Raw genomic sequence first — 24,547 nt, forward strand, 5'->3', positions numbered from 1 at the left:
GCGGGTTTTACTCAAGGGTTGCGTGGCGTAGCAGAGGGTGAGCAGCGCCCGGCAGAGAGGGACAGAGGTGCTGGTTGGGGTCTCAGCCCTGTGCCCCCCATGCAGTCGGGGGTCCCCAGAGCCTGGGGGTGCTCAGGGTTCCTCTGGGATCCGCGGCACTGGACGGAGCGCAGAGCTGTTTCCCGAGCAGAGCCGTTTGTCCTCCGGCGCTGTGACAGTTTATGTTAGGCAGTAGGGAGTAACCTAAGAAAGGAAAACAGACCTTTGACAGAAGCTTTAGGGAGGGGATCAAAAATGCAAGTTTTATCAGGATATTTCAGCATTTTAACACTGACTACTGACCTGACAACAGGACTGCACCGAGACCTTTTTTGTATGCATTCAATTGTGAGAAGTAAACAAACTGCCTTGTATCCTGTGTTTGGTAACTGGGTGGGGAGCGCAGTTTGGCAACGTGTCTTGCTTTTAAATTCTTTCTTGGACAATGGGCCTTGTATACTTTTATATCCTGGCTTTTCAAAGTAGAGTGTGTTCAAGAGCTTTTCTTAGGATAGCTGAGAAGACAACCGAACGGGCATCAGTCAGTTGATATAAAGGGTTTTTTAAAACAACCCCATGTGCTAACTTTGCACTCATGGCAAATACATAAAACACAGCTCACTACACCTAATACTAATAATACAAATGTATTAATATAAATATATTAAGTGTATATATTTTAAAATTATTATTTGTGGAGGCAAACGTTACTTTAGCTCCTATTACAACTGTTGCTGGGGCCTGCATGCATATGGTGCTGTTGCAAATAGTTGCAACAAATGGATGTGTCTGAGCAAGCTGTTGCAAAGAAATGTAAACTCTCAGAGTTTCAGAATATCCAAACGCCTGTTTGTTTAAATGTGTTCCTGAAGTCCTAGGTTTTCTTTGGAAAAAAGATAAATTGAGTTTATAAATAAGATGGATAGCATGACTGGCTCTCAGAGGCTGTGGGTATAAAGTTGGTTGCAGTTTTAGGATTGATGGTGGTATGAGAAGGTGGGGGTCAAACCCACAGTTGGTGTCTGTCAGTCCTTCTCCAGCAGCTCTGGTGGGAGTTTTTCCCTGTGTAACACCGTAGGGAATGGGGCCAGTGATCCTCTGGCTTGGTGTCAAGGAAGGGCGACAGAAAGCTTGGAACCTGGCTGGGGTTTGTTTGGGAAAGTGTGCAGTTTGGTAAGAGTTAATTTTCTTTCCATAATTGTTAGCCATAATGTGTATAAGACCTCCACCTTGATATGATTCCTAGCAGATTAGGGATATTAGATAATTTCCTTCTATTTATTGTACTACTGCACTGTATTATCTTTCTATCACTCAGATAATTACTAAGGAAATCTACATTAATTTTTTTTGGCTAGCACAAGGAACTGCTAAACACTGGCATGATGTATTGATGTTTTACACAACAAAAGTTTTCCTCCTGTCATTGTACAATAAATAAAAAGATATTTATCAAAATGCAAAGCCTTTCATGGATTTTAAAGAACAAAGCAAATAAAATACAAGATGAGCATGGAAGCAAAACCTAGAGGCTTCCTTAACTGAACAAAATTAAGGACTCTGAAGCCTCGAGTACTGTACATATTAAACACTCACATTCAAGTAAGATGTTGTTTGCTAAATTATGAATGTGTGTAATTAAAATCTAGTGGCTGTTTCTATGAAAGATTTACAATGTTATTTCATCGTTTGTCATGGCTAATTAACAATATTAGATGAAGTTTTTCTTCTTCAAAGGTCTGATTTTTTCTCATTTATTTATGTCAGAAGTGATAAACAGAGTAGTTAAAAGCTTCTCTGGGTACAGTAGTGAGAAAAGCAACATGTTCTTTTACACCTCGAAGGTTCAAGGTTCACATCCCTGTGGAGTAAAGCAACTCCATCTTCTTTCTAGTGAGAATAATTAAAAATTTCAAAGTGCAGAAGTAGCAGCCTTAAATACAGCACAGAATAATTCCAACGAAACAGAAAGTATTATGGGGCTTGATGGATGAAGAAGAGAGAGTAAGTATAAAATACCATAAATTAAAGCCAGTTGAACTGCCTTAATAGTTGAGACAACCCTTGAATGAGCAAACAGAGCACAGTGCAGGGTTTCTTGTTACACCTAAGTGTGATGTGATGTGATCATGGGGTGTATTTTTGTGTTCTCTGCCTTGAAGAATTTCCCAGGGTTTTCAGCAGCATTTGCCTTACCCTCCACTGAAACATAGCCCCTTCTGGGGTAAAGCATGAACACGTGCACCAAGAAATGCTGCAGACATTTGTAATTGGGGGGGCAGCAAGGATTTAGGTTGGGTGAAAGTTAACCACGGGAGATGGGAATCTGCAGCCCTGTGTTAGCCCCAGCACCTAAACGTACCTTGGGGTCTTTGCCAGGGGTGGTGGGCTTTCTGGCTGTGCCTTGATACTGAGTGACTGCCATCAGAAAATGAAGCAAGGAGCCCTGTAAATCCTCTGCTTTGCTCTTGTATTAACAAGTGTGCATTTTCATTTTTATTCTTTTTATCTTTTCCAGCCCCAGCAGCAGCAAGTGGCCACGCAGCAGTTGGCCTTCCAGCAGCAGCTCCTACAGATGCAGCAGTTGCAGCAGCAGCACCTCCTGTCCCTGCAGCGTCAGGGGCTGCTGACCATCCAGCCTGGGCAGCCCACTCTGCCTTTGCAACCCCTTGCACAAGGTGGGTGAGGGGTTTGGGGGGTAGAGCTGGGGCATGGGCACACTCACACGGAATTGTCACTTGGGGAGAGAGAGAGAGCTCACAGGCTCATGAAATAATAAGCACAGAAGGATGCTGATGGGCAGGGGAGGCATTATAAAGATTTTTTTTTTTTTTTGAGAAGGGTGGTGCTGCAATCCTGGGCTGCTCTGACTGGTGTGGTGCAGAGGTCTTGGAGTTCACATGCAGTTTGCACAGCTGTAGCCAGTCTGGCTGACTTGGAGCTGCTGGTTGTACTCATCTGGGCTTGGAATCCTTCACAGGAGGAGTCTTTATCGATTCCTGGTGCTGGCTTCATGGCTGAGGGTGTGTGAGAGCAGCTTTTCCTTCCCCAGATGTGGTGTCTGGGCTTTCCTGGTGGCAGCCTGGCGATGAGCTGGTGCAGAGCAGCTCTGACCCATGCTGGGGAGCTCTGAGTGCTCTTGGCTGTGGCTGCCAGGGACAAGGGACACGGCTGCTCTCCACGGCTGCTCACAGCCTCTGTGTCACTGCCTAGCTGTTCTGTTCCTCCCTCCACACTGAGGCAAATTGGGATTAACTCCGTTTAATTCTAATGGTGTTATTGACAATTAGATCCTCCTACATCTTTATTCAGTCCTGCACTCTGCAAGAAGTTACTGCTTTGCTGAAATCCCAATTTATTTTATTTTTTTAAGACATTGATACACTGAAAGCACTACTTAAATCCACAATACTTTTGACAGTGATTATAACCTAGAGTTTTTATACTCTCTTTTCTTTTTTGGCTTAAATTTATTATTTCACTTTTTAAAGTGGGTTTGTCTGCAAGCCTTGGGACATTTTAACAGACTCTGGCTGCTGTGGTTAAAACAGACTCTTTGGAGTTGGCATGGCTCAGGCATGCCATGGCATCAACCGTGATGCTGGTATTTCTGAATAATCCTGCCTTCTCCTTCCCTTGCCCCATAATAAATTTGAACACTCACCTTTATAGCTTGAGTCAGCCCAGGTTGAATGATTGGGGATCTTGAAAGCAGCCTTAGGGCTGTTCTTAGTTTCTAAATCATACAATGAATTTACATTCAGCTCTGTTCACTTAAATAGAGAGGACGAGACAAAATTGCTTCTCTTCTTCACCCTCCTTTTTCTCCTGTGTACATAGCTGCAAAAAAGGAGAGTGAGGTGGCTGGTGAATATTAAATTATATGGATAAAGACACAGAACTGGGGAGTGGAGCCTGCTTTGCTGTGTGGCTGACATGCTTTATTTAGGCTTATTTTTGCCAGACCCAGGAAGGTACTTGAGTGCTTAACTCCTGTCTTGAGAGGCTAAGTTTTTGGGGGCCTGACTCCTCAAGCCTCAGTTTAACTTTGCAGCATACCAAAGCTGTAGAGCAGCACTGTGCAGGAACTGGAGGCTGATCCATGGGAAGGTGGTGCCCAGCTGGGAGCTGCAGGATCAGCCTTGGGGCAATACCTGGTCAGTCACCATCAATGCAGAGTGATGAGAAGAAGGCATGAAACGAGTCCAGGAAAAAAGGGCACGTAGATGAAATGCCATTTACACTTGCAAAATGCTGTAACGTGCATTAATTACACTTCAGATTTATTGTTGGAAGCATCCCAGGCTGTTCCCACACACCCACCGGACTCAAGCTTCAACCTTTCTAATTTTTCCCACAGCTCCTATACCATTAAGTTGGCTCAGTAAGGTTCATTGTATAGTCCATCAGTTAAGCTGTCCAAAGGAGGGCAATTGGGCAGTGACAAGACACGCTCATGTGTAATGTGAAAGAAATGAATGTGGTGATGCATGAAGTGTAATCTGTGCGGTAACACATCGGAGACACCAGTAGGTAATTCAGCCGTCGTGGCATTGATTGATATGGTTAGCAGGGAAGTGTAACTATTAGTCCTCGCCCAGGAGCGTATTTAAAACCTGAGGGGTGCTGACTTGCATGCCAGAGAGGACACAAACATAAGCAGAGAGGGTTCTGGCAGGGAAATGAGCTGCTGGCGCTGGGGGCGGCGGGAGCCGGCAGGAAAGAAGGACTTGAGACTCCAGGCGGGTTGCAATCCAGCACGATATTTTATTCCTTTTTATCAGAGAGATGATGGCTTAAAACTGATGTCATTATGAGGTTTAAATCAACTTTCTGCTTGCTTGAACATGGTCACCTGGGTATGGAGGTACAAGGACACAAAGAGGTTGAGCAACTCTGTTTGTCTTTGAGCCGGTGATACCTGGGGTTGGGAAATTGAGTTCCGTGAGCAGTAATCTGTCAACTGTCCCCACAACATACATTTTTTAAACCTGTGCCTACATTTTCTTTCATAATCAAGGGGACTAGTTGTCCTGAAAAATGCAATGAAGAGCCAGGGCTATAGTTTAAAATAATTGGTAATGGACACTTCTTATTTTAAAAAAAAATTACATCTCTCATGCCCTTTTGTTTTCAGAACAGTTGGCAAGACTGAGACAAATACTGCGTATGTGTGTGTGAAAGAAATAAAATCATCCCTCTAGTAAATACAGATGTGAATTCAGTTAAAAGCATTTTGCTTTTTATTCATAAGTATCTGTAATAGTAATAAATGTTTCCAAGGAGAGAATGTTACTTCATAAGTGATATTTTCGTTATGTTTTCAGAACTAATAGATTGTTTAAAGCTGTATTTTAGTTTCCTTTTAGTTTTTAGTGCTCGCCTATTGTCTTCAACAAAATAGCACATCCTTTAATGTTATATTTGTGTAATCTTTGCTGCTTAGTATTTAGACACTTCTATAATCTAGATTTTAGATCTGTACATAGCAGCAATTTAAAAATAAACCCCATTTCAGCAGTGTTCTGAGCTGCGAGAGTGAGATCTTTAGTATCTTCAAAATGAAACTGCAAATCACACTTCAGATCACCAGCGAGTGAAAATAATAGGACTGAGACATCCGGGTGCCTGATTGCTCCTGTAGATTTGGCAGTTCCAGGTCTGAATCCAGCTCCTGGTCTGTAGGAAGTTGCAGCCATCTCGGGTAATTGCAGCGCAGTTCTGGGAATCTGACTTGAAATTTAGCTCTCGCTGTTCAAATGAGACTGTTAAATGGTAAATTACATAATTTATTGCGAGTGGTCGTGGATCTATTTGACTTGCTTTTGCCATTTGTTCTATTATTTTATTTAACCATTTTGCTGGATGAGTGATGAGCATACCTTTCAGCTGCCCAGTTTGACAGGCTAGTCAGGAATTCTCTCCAGAATTATTCTAAAGGAGCTAAATTTAGGGCAGGAGGAGAGAGGATATTTCTAATTTTGTTTTATTAATCAGGTGATGTAATCAATTTTTTGGCAAGGGGTTGTGTGCAGGCATGTATGACATCACAGTTAGCTCTTTAAATTAATGTCACCCAGCATAAAATCATTGTTATCTCCAGCATTTTTCCCCACACAACTGGGTATATTTTATTTTTCTCCATCTGTGGTGTAGTTGTCATTAGTACTGATGGGAGTTACACTTGTATAGGAAGTCAGACCAAACACCTTGACTTTTTGAGGCATAAATACTTTGTGTATGTCTGTTCTAATGGCTGTAACACTTCGAGGCTTTTCCGTGGGATAAAGCATTAGTAGATCCAGAAGTGACCAGGAGGAGAGGAAAGAGGAGAACAGGGAGAGGAGAGTGGATGGTAGCCTGTGTCAAATTAAAAACCTGCAGAAATCCAGATTTAAAAAAAAAAAAAAAGACGAAAGGAAAAAAAAAAGAAAAAAGGCCAGTTATTCTTTCCCTATTTGCTTATTCTGGAAAATAAAAATAGGTGTCGGCTCATACGGTCTCATATCAATATGTTATCATCAACAGACAAGTCTATTCACTATTGTTTCAACTGAGTAAACAGTGTGTAAGGGTCAGCCCTGCTCACAGGTAATTGTTAGTGTGCAGACAGTCCTGTCAAGTGTGTTAGCTAAAAATACATCCCACACTGTCACTTTGCAAGGTGTTTGAAAATAATAGCCCCCACACAGCAAAACAGGACACAAGCTTGTGTACTGACCTTTTTCTTTGTTTAATTTGCTCAGGGGTTTAATTCCAGGGGACAAGTAATAATTGAATATGTCTAATAACTAAATGCTCATTTGGGACAAAATCCATCAAAATATAATTGGCATTTGGGGCTGATGAAAGGAAAATGACGTGGCTTTAGAGAAGCGGATGTGTCCTAAGAATATCTGATCACTTAATGTATAAATTGAAGCTTCTTCCATAATATATATTAATTGCAGATACTTAAGGATTTCAGCATTTTTTTGTAGTGAACCGTTACCAGAGACCAACTGTTTTTGTTAATGCTACTCTGGGAAAGGCGGGGAAGGTTATTGGTCTGTCGTGCAATAATTTACTCCTCTTTGATATGCAAACGATCCACGGTGAATATAAAAAAATCCTATCAGACTCATTTCACAGTTCTTAACCACTTAGATTCTCTGGAGTCTATCGCCTCATTAGACCAGTGCTCTCCAAAGCTAGCATAATTAAAATCTTTAACAGTTTAGCAAAGTAAAGATGTTTGGCTGATCACGTTGAGATGATTATCTATCCATTGTATTCTAAATGACAAAAATAAATTAAATTTAGACCTTGGCATTTTTTATTATGTGTTTCAAATGAATATAATGCATACTGCCTTTTTTTTTTTATTTCAATACCTTAGGTTGGGTGAGGTACACGCCTGTGTGAGCTGCTGCTGTACTCTCAGAAAATGGCAGGTTTCCTTAGGATAGCTCCAGAGCTGCAACATGGGGAAACAATGAACAGTCACCCAAACGATGAGCTGGAAGCACACTGATGAGAAACCTCTTTAAAAACACACAGACACTGGCTATTATTATTATTATTTTTTTTTTCCCTGAATATTTGAGTGACGTGTCTCTGCTGCTAATTTTTTCCCATGGCCTTCTCTGAAAGAGCACTGAAAGAGTCTGCAGTGGGAGAAACTTGACTTGTTTGATCATGTCACAAACATCAGCTTTCTCCAAAAGCATGATCTCAGTGTGAGCACATGGTTCACCTTCCTTTTGGCCCATTGGAGTTTGCAGTTTTCACTTGCATTAGTTACTGAATGTTGTTGCCTAACCCTGGTGTCCACTTTGGCACATCTAAAAAAAATACAATTTTTTATTATTATTTTTTCTTGAAGCTTATTTTCTGTTTTCATTTTACTTTTGAATGGCTCATTAGCATCGATCTAAGAAATGACAGTAATAATAGTGTTACTTGTATGGAAAGTTATACAGTTTTTCGGTAGACACATCCATCAATTAAGTGAGCAGTTTGAGAAACCAAAATTAATGAGAAAGATAGGTGTGTTAATGAAATAATCATAGTATAATCAATTTGACTGTTAAAATTTGAAAAGCATTTCAGGAAGACAATATGAATTCATAATTTACGTCTAAAAGTGATTAATAAAAACTGTATTTAATAACAAAGCTATTTGTCATCATTTAAAACTTAAGCACAAAATTAGTCATGTTGTGGTTCATGTTGTCATAATAATAAAGCTGAGTATTTTTTTTCCTCAGACCTTCCTTGTTTTTAACAACAAGTTAGAAAGTAGTCCCTTTCCTTAAAAAAAGAAAGGCAAAAAAAAATATTGTGGAAAAAGAAAGAAATTTAATTTCTTAGCTGAACACAGAGTAGCCCTTGGCCACTTTTGCTGTCAGCCTTGCTGTGGGCGTGGGGGTGATTTTTGCCCAAGTAGGGACTCTGAAAATGGGCCTTCGGTCCAAAAATTACAAAAAGTTATAATATTTAACCCGGTGTTTGAGTGGGTGTGGTGTTGTGTGGATCCCCCTGCCCCACAGCCCAGCTTTTACATTCCAACAGTATTGCAGGTGTCACGCCAGAGCGTAGCAGAGTCGTGCAGTGCAGTATTAGCATTTAGTTATTAAAAAAAAAAAAAAAAATACAGGCACAAAAACACACACAGGCAAAACTAACACTAGGCTTTGTTTACTGACTCTTTGATTTAATTACTGTTTGAAGACGGCCGAATTAGCTGTTAATTGATTTAATTATCCAATTTGTTTGTTTCAGGCATGATTCCAACAGAACTGCAGCAGCTCTGGAAGGAAGTGACAAGCTCGCACACAGCAGAGGAGGCAGCCAGCAACAACCACAGCAGCCTGGACCTGTCCACCACCTGCGTCTCCTCCTCCGCGCCCTCCAAGACCTCCTTAATCATCAACCCACACGCCTCAACTAATGGACAGCTATCAGTCCACACTCCTAAACGGGAGAGGTAGGTGCCTGTGGGTTTTCCACCCGGAGCAGCATCCCGAAACGATGGTGAAACGCTTGGGAGCAGCGGCCAAGCGCCTTGGCCTCGGTTTTGTCCTCCACGTCCTGCTCTGTCTGGTGTTGGCGTGGTTGAATAGAGTCTCCACTGGGCAGAATGTGCTCCTTTTGTTCAGATCTTTATGGCTTGTTAATTGGATCAATGTGGGCACAATTAGCTAATTAGAAGTGCATTGGATAAGCGTATTGGGAAGTGTGAAGAGGCTGGGGTTTTGTTGAGTTTTGCATCACGGGTGGTGGTAGTCTTGTTGTGCTTTGAGTTTACAGGCTGGAGGTGAGCAAGAAAATCTGTTGGTCAGTACAATCCCCATTTTACTATCAAATTTTGGTGCCCTATCTCATCTAACATATTTGCCTTTTTTTATTCTGTATTCCCTGCTTTCACAAGACAGGGTAGGCTTGAGTTCACCAGGTTTCTCTAAAACAAAGTGGCTTTTATTTTTTTTTTCTAAGTGCTGATAAAATTAGCTAACTGGTGTTGTTTGGCTTTTAAAAGTGTGAGTTAATTTATACTTGCTCAGCTTGCATTGTTAAAAGAAATGGCTTAAATCAGGGGTTGTCTGTTGACGTGCTTCTCGGCGCGGGCTCTGCTTTATTCCAGAGGATGCTTTATTGCAGGTTTGTTTCTTTACACCCCCAGATTTCACTGAGGCGTGTCTAACAATGTAACTTTTGCTTCTGGGGAGACAGACAGGCCCAGGAGCCGGGGCCGTGGGTGCCAGTGCTGGCTGCAGCCTCGGTGTGGCTGCCGGAGGAGGAGGAAGAGGAGGAGGAAGGGTCTCGAGGAGTGGGCGCAGTGGGGAGGGCAGTGCTCCTTTGCATTCAGGAGAGTCCCTTTGCCCATCTAGAAATGTTACAGCAGACACTAGTGAAAGGTGGATTTTATGGAAACTGATGGCTTTGTCTTTCCGCCCTCCTTTCATTCATTAGAAAGAGGATAATGGAATTTTTAAGCCGTAGAGTTTGTATTTCTGGTGGTCTGAAAGTAGATTGATAGGGAATCTATATAAATACCTCTTACATCTTTCTGATATTAAGAAAATAGTGCTGCTGGGAATAGATAGATTTTAAAGGAGAGCACACCCACTGTTGGAAGAGCTGCTGTGTGTGTAAGGCATCCTTTATATATCCATTTCCAGGATGTGTGGGGTAGCATCAGTGAAAATGTTTATAATGCATGTAAGTGCCAAGGACGTGGTTTTCATGAAGACTTGCATGGGATACTAAAAACAATTTGATGTTTATTAAACAATTAATTCCCTTTTTGCTGCATGTAGAGCTGAACAAGATGGGTTTATGGGTTTTCAATAAATTTTTTATCTATGTTTTTCTTACTGAGTGTATAAAGTAAAAACCCATGCAGCGAGATGGATCTTCTTTCACTGAATAGAGGCACATGCTGTCTGCTAATGGCAATCTAACCCAGGAAACAGATTCTGTTCAGTTTGAAATGCAGTGGAAATACAGGAGTATGTTCTGAAGTAAGAATTTTCTGTATTTCTGTATACTGTTGAGCACACCTGAAAATCCACGTCTGAGTCCTGTAATTGTGGCCTGGAGGCTATGGGATCTACAGACAAGGTGATACACATGTTTTTATTAATAAAGTTCCAAATTAATTAGGAAGGCATAAACATGCCATAGTATTGTTTGAGATTTTCTTAGTGTGGAAGACTAAATCCTCCATGCTGGAATTGACAGCTGTGTTTTTAAGCTTGCTTTATACTTTTCTTGCATATCTGTTGAGTTCTCTGAAATACCAAAATACAGTATAGGTATATTTAGGAATACAAATAAGAGATCTACAGACTTTGCTTTGTCCTGCCTCTCTTTGGTACATGGAGGGTTTACGCCATCCATTTGCTGCAGTGATTGAATTACATGTTTATCCATAAGTAGAGCAGGAGACTACAGGCAGGAGAATGCCTTCTGATGCACTTAAGGGTTTTGTTGCAGTCTCATCAGGCACCGTGGTGCCTGCCTGGATTTCATGTGACACAGAAACTCCTCTTGGTGAGATATTTTGCACGGCTTTCCTTTCAGAAAGGGTATTTATCTACAGGCACTGAGTTCGGGGTGGGGAGTGAGCAAGGAGGGAAGAGTTGCTGTGCTCTGCTGTCACACGTGTGTTTGAAAGCTCACAGAAGGTGACATTCTAGTGGTCTTGCAAAAGAGGCAGCACAGGCACAAGCAGTTTAGTAATTTTTTGATTGCAAAGGTTAAGACTAGACAAAATCATGGGTCTGGTGGGAGCATGAGTTTGCTGGACTTAGAGTGAAATCCATGTATGTTCTTGTACCCAGCTGGTTCAGCACAAGAAATCTAAGGAGACTTTAGGAGGCAGTCCCTAGCCCAGGCTCAGGTCAGATGGGGCTGTGGGAAGGGCTCACCAGGGACATATCAGCCCTTCCACCTCCCATCACATAAGTCACAGCCTGGGCTGGCCAGGGCAGGTTTTTGACTTGTGGCTTTCCCCCTCACTCCTGCACCTTCTGTGCAACTGGCTGTTAGCTCTGGTCTGGTACAACCAAGAGCTATTTATTTAGATTTAACCAACAATAAAAAGCACATAGTAAAATCTGTAAGTGTCCTAACGGTTAAGCACAGCCACATCATAACGACTGCCCAGCAGCCATAAATAATCATATACAGGTAACATTAACTTTTAGGGTGTGCTGTAAAGCTGTTTTCAACCCCTTTCTCTTGGGCTTTTGAGAAGGAGTGGGCTGCAGGAAGCAAGTTGGTTATATGGGAGTTACTATCATCACTGTCATCTCTGGCACATGTCACTGGGACAGTTCAGGCTGTGTTTTAGGGGGTTCCTGATCCCACAGGTCAGGTTGTAAGGCTGCTCCAGACCTGCGAGACAGGAGGCACCTGTGTTAGAGTCAGCAGGCGAGCAACAGCTCTGCTGTGTGTCTTGGGTAAAAACACATTCTGGTTATAAACAAGGGGTTTAAAATAGCAGGAGCAGTAGTCACTGGCTGCCTGGAGTGCCCACACCTTGCCGTGCTGCCAGCCCAGGCTGGGGTTCTGCACAGGCTGTGGGGACACAGCTCTGGTGACACTGCCCACTGCAGGGCTGCCATGCTCGGGGCCAAGTGACAACAAAAGTTCTCCTTTATGGCTAAAAGGCAAATGGCAGGACGGTGGCCAGAGTCACCTGGGACATTCAAAAAGCAAAAATACATCCAAAGCAGGAGGCACCCTCTCTCTTGGGCCAGGGAGCACCGTGGTGCTGCTGTTGGTTTCTGCATGCTCTGTGTGTATGGCTTCCCTGGGAATGAAACAATTCCAGCTATAAATAATGGGTTAATGCTTCCATTCATTTGGGCTTTAAATGTATATTACATCTATGCTTTTGTCCCACATTTCGCCCAGTTTCTGTAAGTAGCAGCAGCAGCAGCAGCTCTGGGGTTTGGTGCACAGCAATCTGTTAAGGAGATAAATAATCTGCTTTGGCATGACACTCCTACTCTCCTCTTTAATTTGTCTTACACAAGGAAAATTATAATTAAATCATTCAGGGTAAACCCTTGAGTGTAGAGAAGGAAAAAACACACTTTGGTAAAGATTGCCAATAGAGACCAACTTCCCTGTTGTGCTGTGCAGAGACATTTATCAATATTCAGCACTATTAAAGAGAGAACATTTCGTGTGATTTGTGAGGCGGATGCCAAAGCTCAAATCAAGGCTTGTTAAGATCCTTTCCCCATGCAATCATGGGCATTCAGCATCATTAGAATTCAGCACTGACTGTGTGTTTCATGCTTTGATTTTACTCAGACAATTTAATAATGTTTATTGTGCTGATTATATATATAAATTCACTCAATGCAATAAACATACCTCAGTCATCAGTACCCTAAGGGAAATATTTAGTTATAGATACTTGTATTCATTCAGGATAAGGGAAAGTGAGACCATCAACCAGCATGCAAACCTCTCATCATCTTATCAGCATTTGGGTTTCTTCAGTAACAAGCAGTTTTTCTCTACACAAGTAAATAAATAAATAACGGGAGCCAGTTAAGTACATCTGCTGTGCTTAGAAACGTCAGGGATAGTACCCACTTTCCATCTTGTTCCACTGCATCTTACTTAGGAGAAACTTGATTATTTTCTTAAGAAAAACACCAAAACAAAGCAGAGGGGATGCCCCATCACTTCAGGTGGCTACTAACTGTATAACCTGATAAACAGTGGGCATCCTGAAACCTGCATGCTTGGGAATATTCCCAGTGTGGGTAGTTTTGGAAAAGCAGAACAGTGCAGAATTCATCAGTGCTTTGCAGTGGGCAGAGATTGCTCCAGTTTGGGGTAGAACTGGGAGGTCTGGGTATGCTGTGGAGCTGTTGGACACCTTGTGCTGATCCCATCCCCTGGCACCACCCTGCACTGACTGCAGCAGAGCAGGATGGTGAAAGCTGTACATAAACAACTGAGTTAATGAAGGTCCAGACCTGTTAATTTAAGGAGTGCATCTGTTGTTTACCAGAGGTAAGGTGAAGAGTTGCAGTTAAAGGCTACGTGTCCAAGAGACCTTTCTCCATCTGCTAGCAGTCCCATCTCTTTCCCTTGTTGCCTTTTTACCCTTTCCATCTATACTTGAGTCTTGTCCTTCCACATAAGCAAGCAGCCATCTCAGGAAAAAAAATACGGAATAAACAAGGGGATTTTAAAATTGCTTTTCCTTGCCAGTGTGGCAGGAGGACAGAGTCTGGAGAAGGCTCTGAAGGGAAGTGAGGAATGGCGTGGCAGACCACTGATCTGCTGGTTAGGCTTAATGCCTCGTGTTTTACTGTTGTTATCTTCCATGCCAGCTGATCCTCCATCAAAATCCCAAGGCCCTTAGATGAGGGCATTAGGATTCAGCACAATTAAGAATTACAGACTTGGGTCCGTTATTAATGCTCGGGATGAAACAGTTCAGCCTGCAGTCCATATGCTCCCAGGGCCCGATCCTCTCTTGGCCAGCCTCTCCACTTAGTGCCTGGCATTCATTCTGCACTGGTGCCAGCATCAAATCTGTTCAGCCGTGTCGGCTCCCCTCAGTTGCTCCCTGCAGCTGATTTTAGTTCATTATTACCCTTTACTATCAGCACAGTTGTGTTGGAGTAGGTTACCTCAGACCATGCTTCCTTAAAAAATAGGTGATCCTGGGGCCTTGCCTCACGAAAGGTATTTAGCTGCTCCATGTACTCAAACCCCATCGTGACCCTTGTGCTTTTATCTGAGCAGCTCAGGTGCCTCCATCCTTGCTGTGGAGCCAAGCTGGAGTGGGACACTCGAGCTGGATGCCCAGCTGGGTATCTGATAAACCATCCTGCTGTCCACATGGCTGCTGTCCTCCTCATGGCACCTGGGATGGCTATGGGGCTGCTTGGGGTGACGATGACACTGTGACAGCAGGGCACTAGCCTGGCCATCTCCATGTATTCTGTGCAGGTACAGCCCAAAGTGTCCCAGTGCCTGATCCCTTGGCACTCACTCCCCTGCCAAAGAAACCTCCACCAGTTACTGAACGGGCTCCCCTGTGAGTCACTCTGTAATCAGCTTTGAAAAAACACCGGCTGTGACTCAGACCTGGGGCTGTTAATCTTCAGTTTTAAGCCTTATCAGGCACTTTTTATTGTTCGTGCTTTTCAGATGCGGGTGTGGAGCCTCCTTTGCATCGCCCGCACCCACCGTCTGCCGCGGTGCTAAATCAGTTGTACAATTCCACTTGCTCCTCAGTCTGCCCAGGAGCTCTTTAATCACGCTTTTTGAGGAATTCCTTCACTAAGCTGAAAGCAGTTTATTTGTGTTGTTTCTCCCTGCGAAAGATGCAGAGTTAACCAGCCTGTGGATGTTTGATGTGGCCCCTGGCTGAAGGAGGGTGCTGGGTTTGATGCTTGGGAAGCTGCCCTGGTGTCAGGGAGCTCCTGCACACCAGCGCTTCGCTGCTCCCTGGTCCTGTGTAATAACCATCACTTGTACAACTCCAAACACTAAGCTAATGTATCAAAAAGCACTTAAAATAGATTGGGTGAGCCTTGGCAGACGCCTAACAGAACTTTTCCAAATTTTAGCATATGTATTGTTTTATTCCTCCATCTGGCCAACAGATCATTGTTTGATATCTGAGTGCTTTGCATATCTCCTCCCTTTTCTTGCAACTGAGATACTTACATGTGCATTTAATACAGCTTAATGCTATTTTTACATACCAGAGAAATAGCTGATGGCTTTCTGTTAATTGCATGCACTTTGCAGTTAAACTTTTACTAAAACATTCCTGCCTAAATACTTAAAGTCCAATGAAAATTTGTCCTCTTCTTTTATTAGAGGTGTTTATGTAGTACTCTTAAAAAGGGACCTGGTTTTGGTTTACTGCACTGGGGATTTCTGTTTCTTTTTATTTTCTCCTATGTGCAAGTTGTCCTTCCTCAGCATTTGTTCAGGTCTGACTGTCCTGGAGAGCTGAGCAGAGAGCTGATAAAGAGCTGTGTTACTTTTTTAACATATCTTACACAATCTGAGAAGAGGAACTCCCTTGAAAGTGCTGTAGAAGTAGAGGAGTTAGGTGACTTTTGTGTGACTATTTTCTGTGCTGTTCAATAAAAATGGAGCAGTTAGTGTGACAGCTGTTATATCATGTTATATCGTACTGCTAAGATATTGAGCAGCATTTAAAGTAAAACTCCACCATTAAGCTGTATAAACTTTATCCGTTTCACTGTGGTTTAATGGAAAAAAAATGAGTTTCTCAATAAAATGACATCATTTTTCCCAGGTTGTAATGTTCACTTTACAACTGTTTTTCTTTAATTCAATTTGTTTTACTTTACTTTTTCTTGGCATCCTTTTTTTTCTTGCAGTTTGGAGAGGGGGGAGATCTCTTTTCGTAGAGCAACTAGGTACTGCTCAAACCTCTCTTCCCTACTTTTCTCTTCTCCCTGCTCCCTCGACATCTTGTGCTAATCTGGAGCTCTATTTTTGTCAGGCAGACACGGTTGTATTTTCAAAGTAGTGAGATGCACATTTAAATTTGGTAATCGGGATTTGTGGCTCTACCTGCTGCACAGTGAGAGGTGGCGGAAGGAGCCCAAGGAGAATTTATATTGCACTGCTTGCTGCTGGAGCAACGTTTGTGAAATGCCATGGGGTGTTTTTTCTGTATAGCTGGTGGTGGTAAGGTAGGAGGCCTGTAATTTCTTCTGTGTGATCAGGAAAACATATGTATATTATAAAGTAGATTCTTCTCATTAAAATTATGGTATAAGCCCAGGCAGGGAAGCTGCTAATATGTGTTGCAGCTTGTCATTTTGGGCTGCATGAATAAAAAGGAGAGCTGTTCCTCTGGGAAATGATCTCGGGAACTGAGCAACAGATCCGCTAGCCAGCAAATTCTTTTTAACTGTAATTTTCCTTTTTGTGTATACTCAAAAATAACATCGCGATGGGCCCTTAAATACCATTTCATACACAGAGCACAATTTCCACAGCACAGGTGGTGCTAATATAGGACAGTCCCCTAGGCACTTGTCGCCAGGAGTTGTACAGCTTGTTCAGTGTCTGCATCCATATGGCAATCTGTCCCATTCATAGAAAGACATTGTAGCTGTGCCTGTGGGTGCTGTGGTCAATGTAGTGTAAAAAGTAGATTTTAACTCTCGGCAACCTATGTTCTGCTGTTTGTTTTATTGTAGAATCCAATTTATAACATGGGGGAAGAAAAATCAGCTCAGAGCAAATTCCAGAACAATCTGGCTGGCTGGGGTTTGTGTTTATTCTTGGAGCGCATGGTTAATCAGCAGGTGCACAGCCCTGCGCCCCGCGCGCTCTAATGAACAGTTTACAGGAAGTCTTGCTCGGAAGAAACATTTTCCTTGTTGTTTATACTGTGAATTAACTCAGAAGTTGCAAAGCTGTAAACTGTGTTAGCTGGCCACGTATGTCATGCAGGTCTGTTCTGTACTTCTTCTATTTTTTTGGCCTTCTTTCCCACTGCTGTATGGTTTTCCCTGGGTGTGGGATGCTCGGGAAGGATGCTGAGCTGCCCTGTGCTCTGCATGGCCATGCTGCCCCTGAGAGAGGCAAAGCACAGCAAAGAGGTCCCCCCAGAAAGGAGGGTGAAGCTGTAGTGTTGCCCAGCAGTTCAGCTCTAAACACATGAATGTGATTTATGGCTGCTTTGGTACCTATCACTCCAGTGCCAAGTGTTGTTCTGTTTTAGTGGGACAATTTGTTATGCCTTTTAGTAAACACAAACAAATAGACCGCCTAGCACCTGCAGCAGCATATGATATTTACACTACCTGTATGATTCAGCTCGCTTCCCTGGGGAAGCAGGCTTGTGTCCTCTCGATTTTAGTGCTTTTTTAAACAGCATTCTTCCAAGGGGAAAGCATGTGGCAGAGAGAATGCAATGCACTAGATGTAGTTCTCCCTTGGAGTCATTATTTATCTTAATTATATTTTTATAAACATTTCCCCAAGGGCACTTTGCTGCTGCCGCAGGGGTGTGGGGTGGGCGAAGGCCCCCCCAGCGAGCTGCCAGGCTGTGTGTGATGTGACAGTCACCTTCTGCGCAGGTTTTGTTGTGCCTGTGGGACAGGGGTGAAAAATACTGACGTGAATAACCCCTGTTAATCATATTTGTTGACGTATTGCCGATTTATATAAGAGTGGAAGACTCGCCTCAACTCTAAATGTAACAGAATAGAATTTTGTTGAACAAGAATAGATCTTGTTTCTCAGTGTTTTCTTTTACTATAAATTTAAATGTTACAACAGAATATAAATTACAGTAAAATAAGGTTGGCAAACAGGATCCTTTTACAAAGTATGTATGTTCATTGGTAATTTTACACCTCGGTCTCGGTGAAGTCCAAGGTCTAATCCTGTGTTTTTATACTTGTGTGTGTTCTTAAAAGGGTTGCTGAATTGGGGCCAAAGCTTTGCCATTGCCACCTCCCTCTTCCATGCGAATTGGGTGTGTAAGAGGGATGGAATTGCTGTGCTGAAAGTCAGTGTTAAAAAAAAAAAACAAGTGAAAAAAAAAAATCCAGAACATCCCCCCAGCCCCAAAAACCCAAGAAAGTGGTTGGATCACATTTTTTTCCTAATTAAACTAAGATACTGAATCAATCCGTTTTAATCTGAATAAATTAGGAGACTGTTCAGAGAGGAATAAAATGAGATTTAGCAGGGATAAGTAGAAAGTAGCCCAGCTAGGAAATCAAAATTCCAAACTGCGGTTTGACATGACACGTCAGCTGCTCAGCATCGGTTGTGTGGGAAATGGCTGAGGCATAATCGGGGTTGAGAAATTAAGGTGGGACACTCTGTGCCATGTCTTAGTCAAAAAGGTAGATGCAGTCATGGGAGGCATAAACATGCGTGTTGCATCCGAGTCCTTTTTTTTTTCCTGTTCTACTTTATGCAGAACCAGTTAAACCACATTGAGTGTGATGTACAATTGGCCACTCTCTTGCAGAAAGGATAAAGAGAAGCTGGAGCAAATATAGAGGAGAGCAGCTAGGATGATAAAGGAGTTGGAGGGAATAGGCTATGAAGACAGATTAAAGGGAATTAAAGATCTACACCCTGGAAAAATAGAGGCTCTAGGAGGATATGATTATGGTATGTAAGTACATGAAGTGATGCTACAAAGAAGAAGAAGGAAAAAATTGTTCTCATTAGTTAGCAGTGCTGGAATTTAAAATCCAGCGTTTCAAATCGTGTGTGTCTGGGTATATTTGATGTACTTCTTACTACAGTACCTAGGCACAAGGTTGAAATAAAAAAAATAAGAGTTTTAAATCGTAGAGAAACTCGTTAATTCAAGTGCAGGAATGGAATTTGCACCTGAGATAAGTGATGGATTTTTTGCAATGGGAATTTCTTTTAAATGCTCTAGAAATACATTTAATTCGTCCAAGGAAGGGGTGTAGGGCAGTGACTGTCCAGGTCCTGTGGCAGTTTTCCCTCGGGGCTGGAAGAGGGGCTGCCACTGGAAGGAGGACGTGTTAGAGTGCTGGAGGGTCATAACATTGATTAATAATCCAAACCATCAGTGGATAGATCAAAACCAGAAGATGATGCTTATAATTATCCAGTCTGGTTCTGCTCTTTGCTGTGAGGGTGGGGGTAGAAGGGAAGGGGAATGTCAGCCAGATTTTTGTCTCAGTCTTGCTGCAGATTCTCCAGTGTTCTCTTTGCAGAGCAGGAATTTAGGGAGTAGTGCCACAAGAGGCAGAAATGGGGGGCTCAGGGTGCACAGGTGGCCTCGTGTTACAACAGCACTGCTATTTTCTCTCTTACACTACAGCAGTACACAAGTTTGTGCACAGCGATTAGAAGAGAGGATTTCAGCCTGTGGGCTGCAGTTTTAACTTGATTTGTCTTAAATTGGTGTAGTCATTTAAAATGTAATATACCCTCCTGTTACTTCCAATAGGGCTTGATGTAAAACATGAGCTGCTTCTAGTCCTAGGTCTGGACGTGGACTAGAGTAGTGAGGAAGAGGAGAGATGCAGCTCTAAAAAGCATCCAGAATTTGCAAGCCAGTTGAAGAAAGAGCTGTCAGACCACTCACATGAAATGCCACCTCTCCTGAAGGCCCATGACTTTCTGTTAAGCTTTATCCAGTGATGAAGAGGCATCAACCTGTCTGGCCAGTCCTCTGTTCAGATCACATACCTGCTTCCTGGGCAGCTCCGGAGGCTTGGATAGGAGCATGAGTTTTGAGAAGTTTGGTTTCATTAATTATTGGTTGGGGTTTTTGTAAATTCACAGTTTGGAGAGGAAGGAGGTGCTGGGCCACCTTAGTAAGAATTTGGAGGGATTTGCACCAGTGCAGCTTCACTGCAAAACACATCTTTGTTCGGTTGATTCAGTCACAAAGGCAGGAACTTTCACTTGAGTACAGTTAGTACAAGGATTTAATCATTACTGCTTCCATTTCATTTTAAAATCAAACACAGTGAGTGTTTCTGACTCAGAAAATTGTGATTTTTTCAGCAGCCTTATTCTTTTGGTGCCTTTTGATGAACTTTAGAGCTCACTGGGCAGTCACAAATCCGGGAGAGTCATGTTGGTTCCGATCTGTGTGTGTTCTTCTCCTGTACAGAACCAAAATTGTGGCATTTTGCCTCAATGGCTGTGCCATCTACATCAGAGAGAGGGGGAATGTGGTGTGAGACAGAGCCCCACAGTCCTGCCTAGGCTGTACATGGATATCAGTTTCACGGCAGCTGGCAAAGATGAGGTCATTTCCCATTGACCCTGAGAAATAAAATAAAATTAAAAAGGCAGTTCTGCGCTTTCTGAGGGTGCAGTGCTCCAGTTCCATGCAGGAGGAAAGCAGGAGACATGGTATTGATTTTTCAGCGTGCAGGTGGCTCAGGCATGTTCTGAGCTCTGTTAGAACGTGAGCAGATGCTTCATAACTGTAATAGAAAGTCAAGGATGCTTCTCTACATCACTGACTTCCCCCAGTGTTTTGGCAAAGATCATTGGCCCAGGCAGATGTTGAAGAGAGAGAGTGAAATTATCAAGTATGTCAGCATCATGAATATTTAAAATATGGTCCACTGTGTGGCAGAAGTACAGATACTGAGGCTTCTGCTTAGCTGGATTTTATATCCACCCATGACTTTTTAGCCAGTGTGTGTATAAGCACAGTACCCAGTTCCATGTGGCTATTAAGTGTGGGTTCAATTAAATCATTTAAAGAGCAGGGGGAGATGTCATGCTGGGGCTTTGGTCACTGATTTCCCCAATAGCCAGTATGTTCCCATCTCACTTTTGGGTGTCATTTTTACTCTCCATCAGCACTTAGCTGTCTAGCTATCTGTCTCCTGTGCTTTTTTGTGTCCCAGATTGTGGTTCTTCCAGGATGCTGTAGCACAGTAGGTGTATTCCAAAAGGTGAATGGCTGGGCAGGAGTGCGTTGTGCAAGTGCCCTGTAGAAATAGGTGGTGAAATTGCTTCCAGACCCTCTGGAGATCCTCGAGGTTATGAAGCAACATAGAGTGAAGAAGGAGAAGGTAAAATTTCTTCTCCTCTATTCAGCAAGCCCAGAGGAGCTGTGGAAGTGCCTGTCCTTTCTCCCCTCTCCTCAGTTCTGGAAACAGAGCTGGAGGCAGCAGAAAATAAGTGGACACTTGCACAGTTTTCAGCCTTGCACATGGATTTTATTACTCTGTCTTACGTTGTGAATAAGCGACTTATGCAAGACATTTCACTTGCCAGTGTTCTTTGCTGTACTTTGATGTAATAGTGCATCACTATTGCATTATTTGGAAGTAATTCTATTCTATTAACTATTTTTATGCAAATACCTTACAAAGAGAAAAAAAACCCCACATTGTCTTGAATTTATATCATTTATTCCTTCACTGCTTTGAAAATTATGTCTTGTTATAAAATCATTTCCACTAACTAGTGTTGCATCACCAGTACCCGACCATGAATATGCATTCCTGGGAAGGAGAGGGTGACAGAAACAAACACCTACTCTAATGTGTCATTAGAAATCAAACAGACCTAAAACTTGCTTCTGCTTGCCAATGCTCAGATCTTCTAAAAGTCTGTCTCCGGCAGCGAGACCAAGGAAGCATCCAGATTGCAGAAGCTGTACTTGCGTGCAGGCAAAATATCAGTGAACAATTTCAGACTACAGGTTTGCGTCGTGCTCACAAAGCTGTTTATTTATGTACTGGATTAAAATCTTCTTTTTCCACCTCTATTCGCTTAAACAAAGTGAGTACTTAGATCAGTTCAACAGAGTTTTCCATTCATTTCCACTGGCTGTATCCTTTGTGCATTACATCCGCTTCTGTATAAACCCGCTCTTTGTTTTGTTTTGAGGTGCTTCTTCAGGCTCTGTCAGGGAACAAGTGGCAATCTATAATATCTTCAAAAGTGGGATGGATAAAATAGCAGTAATCTGATACTGACACATAAAGGTCACCGAAAGGCACTGCTGAAACCCCCCAGGGCAGGATGGGAGTCGCTGCCTTCAGAAGGGCACAGTGCCTGCAGAGGGGACTGGCATTTGTCTTTCAGTACTGAGGGTTTTTTTCTCTTGGAAATGTCTTATTTTTGGTAAGTTGAAGTAGTTCCTCTGCTAGGTTGAATGGCAGTGGAAGCTCTGCGTAGGTGTTAAGCGTGTTACGCTTAGCGTCGTGTTAACAAAGTGACCTTTTAAGTTCCAATTTACAGTCAGCACCAGCCTTTATGGTTATTGACAGCACGAGCCTTTGACATCCTGAGCATCGTTTAGAGTTTGATATTGTCCTGGTCATTCTGTCATTTTCTTTGGACACAATACCGGGGTGTCATGTCCTGCATAGTTTGTCTTGTCTTGTGCAAGTTCCCTGGAAAGAAAAGAGATTTGCACTTGGATTTAAAAAATAAATACAAATCTCAGTAGGGCTCTTTCCGTTGGCTTGGCCATGGCCTTTAGGCTCTCACAGAGAAACTTTAAAAATCCCTGCTGGGGGTTTAAGCCATGTGACTCCTGTTGATATTATAATGAGATTTACAGTGCTTAAACCCCACGGGGGACTGACTCCTTACTTGGCGTCACACATCCCAGTGTGAGGATAACACGCACTGGGTTGATTCATACACTGCCTTTTTTTTGGGGGGGGTTCTTCCAAACACTGTGAAATCATAACTCTCATATGTAGTCTTCATGGACTTTAATGGAATGTTAACATGAAAACCTCCTTTCTCACCCTTTGCTGTATCCGGGTGCGGAAGCACATGATAAACCCCATTATTTTCTGAATTTTCTTATGTGTACAGAGGATGTTTGACCATATGGCTGTTTGGCTTGAGTGGATGGTGTTCCTTCAGCCATTCTCTCTCTTTTTCAGCTGAGGAAATGTGTGGTGTAGCAATTTTTTAATTTCATTCCAAAGAGTGCATCAGTTCCTTTGTTCTTTTAAAAACTTCACAGAGATTCTTCTCACTTGAACATTTTTTAAAAGACTGATTAAGTTAAACCAGTCTAATATTCCTGTATAGAAAAGGCCTTTGTAAGGCTCTTCACCTACTGTTGGTTTTTCAGGAAATCACCTTGCACATATAGATATTTGTGCTTGAAGAACTGTATTTGTAAACAGCGAAAAATAAGATACTAATGAAATAATGAATTAGGTTCATGTAAATTCATAATGCCTTTTCTAGTTGGTACTTTTTAATTTTTTTTTAATGTAAAATAATGTTAAAAACCACCTTCAATAATCTTCAGATTCTCATTGGGCCTAAAGTCAAAAGTGGCAAAATCTGGGCAGGAATTTCTCTTCCAACTTGTTTGCATTTGGTATGACATCTCAGGAGTGTATTTTACAGTGATCTGGCTGCCCAGTGCATCTGAAATAATACAGGAACACAATTTTGTCAGAGTGTGCAGACAGATAATATTACAGAACAAGAATAAACAGCATTTCCACATGTGTGTAATAGTAAAATGACAAAAAGTAGGCATTTATCCATCATGTTACCTGTAATCCAGGATGAAGTAAGTCATAAAAGCCACACCTAGATGCTGGTATGCGTTCATATCCTTTGTGTATGTTTGAAGTCCATAATACAGCACAGACATACTGTAGCAAAAAGATACGCTGTGAAAAATAGATACGTGTGTGAGCATAAAATAGAGATTTCAATATTATTTTGACGGTTTGCTTTTAAAGTCATCTAAGGTTATGGAGATTGTTACAAAATATAATTCTTTTCCTTAAGAAGTTTCCATGCAGAAGTTGAATAAAGAAGATACTTTAGAATATGGTTCATCAGTTAGTGCAACAGATACATTTCCCTGAGCACCACATGGCCTGGATCAAAGCGTCTCATGACTTGGATCAGTGCAGCCAAATCATTACGTATTGATTGGAATCCCGCTGAAGGATTAACCCCTTAGTGCTCATATGAATTTTTTTCTTTAACCCTGGGTTCAGTAGTTAGGAGGCTCTGTGACGTTTGTGCCCAATCTTAGCAAGGTTAATGGCCCCCACTAACCCTTCATACTGAGGAACCCTTTGATTGCATGGTCCCTCTTCTTTATGGGGAATTTTGCATTTGAAAATACATATCTTGAATCCTCTTTCTTGGGATATAAGGGGGCTGTATTTGTGCAATGAAACAGCCTGTAAGAATAAGAAAAAAAACCTGAAAAAACACCAACCCAGTAAATAAATAACATGGTGGGAAATGCCAAGGCTGCAAATTTGATGCTTTTCCTTTCTCTAGCCATGAGGAAAGCCTCAGGTCCAGCTATATTATGGTATAACAGGACACTGCTGTAATGGAGATGACTTCCTGATGAAGTTAAATTGTAAATATGCAATGTTCATAAATTTCTTAGCAAAATATCAAGCAGGATATTAAGTAGGTCTGTCAAATGATTTCTCCCCCGTCCATGTTAATTTAAATTCTTTACAAACCTCTTAATTAATGAATGGAATGTAGGAGGATAGCTAAGTAA

At 42.2% G+C, this 24,547-nt stretch overlaps 1 protein-coding gene across 13 annotated transcripts in view; it reads left to right on the plus strand.

Moving 5' to 3' along the window:
- The window catches only part of FOXP1 (forkhead box P1), a 377,497-nt gene that overhangs the window by 305,647 nt on the left and 47,303 nt on the right, over nucleotides 1-24,547 (plus strand). For all 13 annotated transcript variants that reach the window (XM_085072287.1, XM_085072284.1, XM_085072295.1 and 10 more), the window contains 2 exons: nucleotides 2,558-2,717; nucleotides 8,803-9,007. In XM_085072287.1, the coding sequence (XP_084928413.1) occupies nucleotides 2,558-2,717; nucleotides 8,803-9,007 (365 nt within the window). The remainder of the gene's footprint in view (nucleotides 1-2,557; nucleotides 2,718-8,802; nucleotides 9,008-24,547) is intronic.

The sequence above is a fragment of the Lichenostomus cassidix genome, chromosome 12 (assembly GCF_008360975.1).
Source record: "Lichenostomus cassidix isolate B80296 chromosome 12, HeHo_3.0, whole genome shotgun sequence".
Lineage (NCBI taxonomy): Eukaryota > Metazoa > Chordata > Aves > Passeriformes > Meliphagidae > Lichenostomus > Lichenostomus cassidix.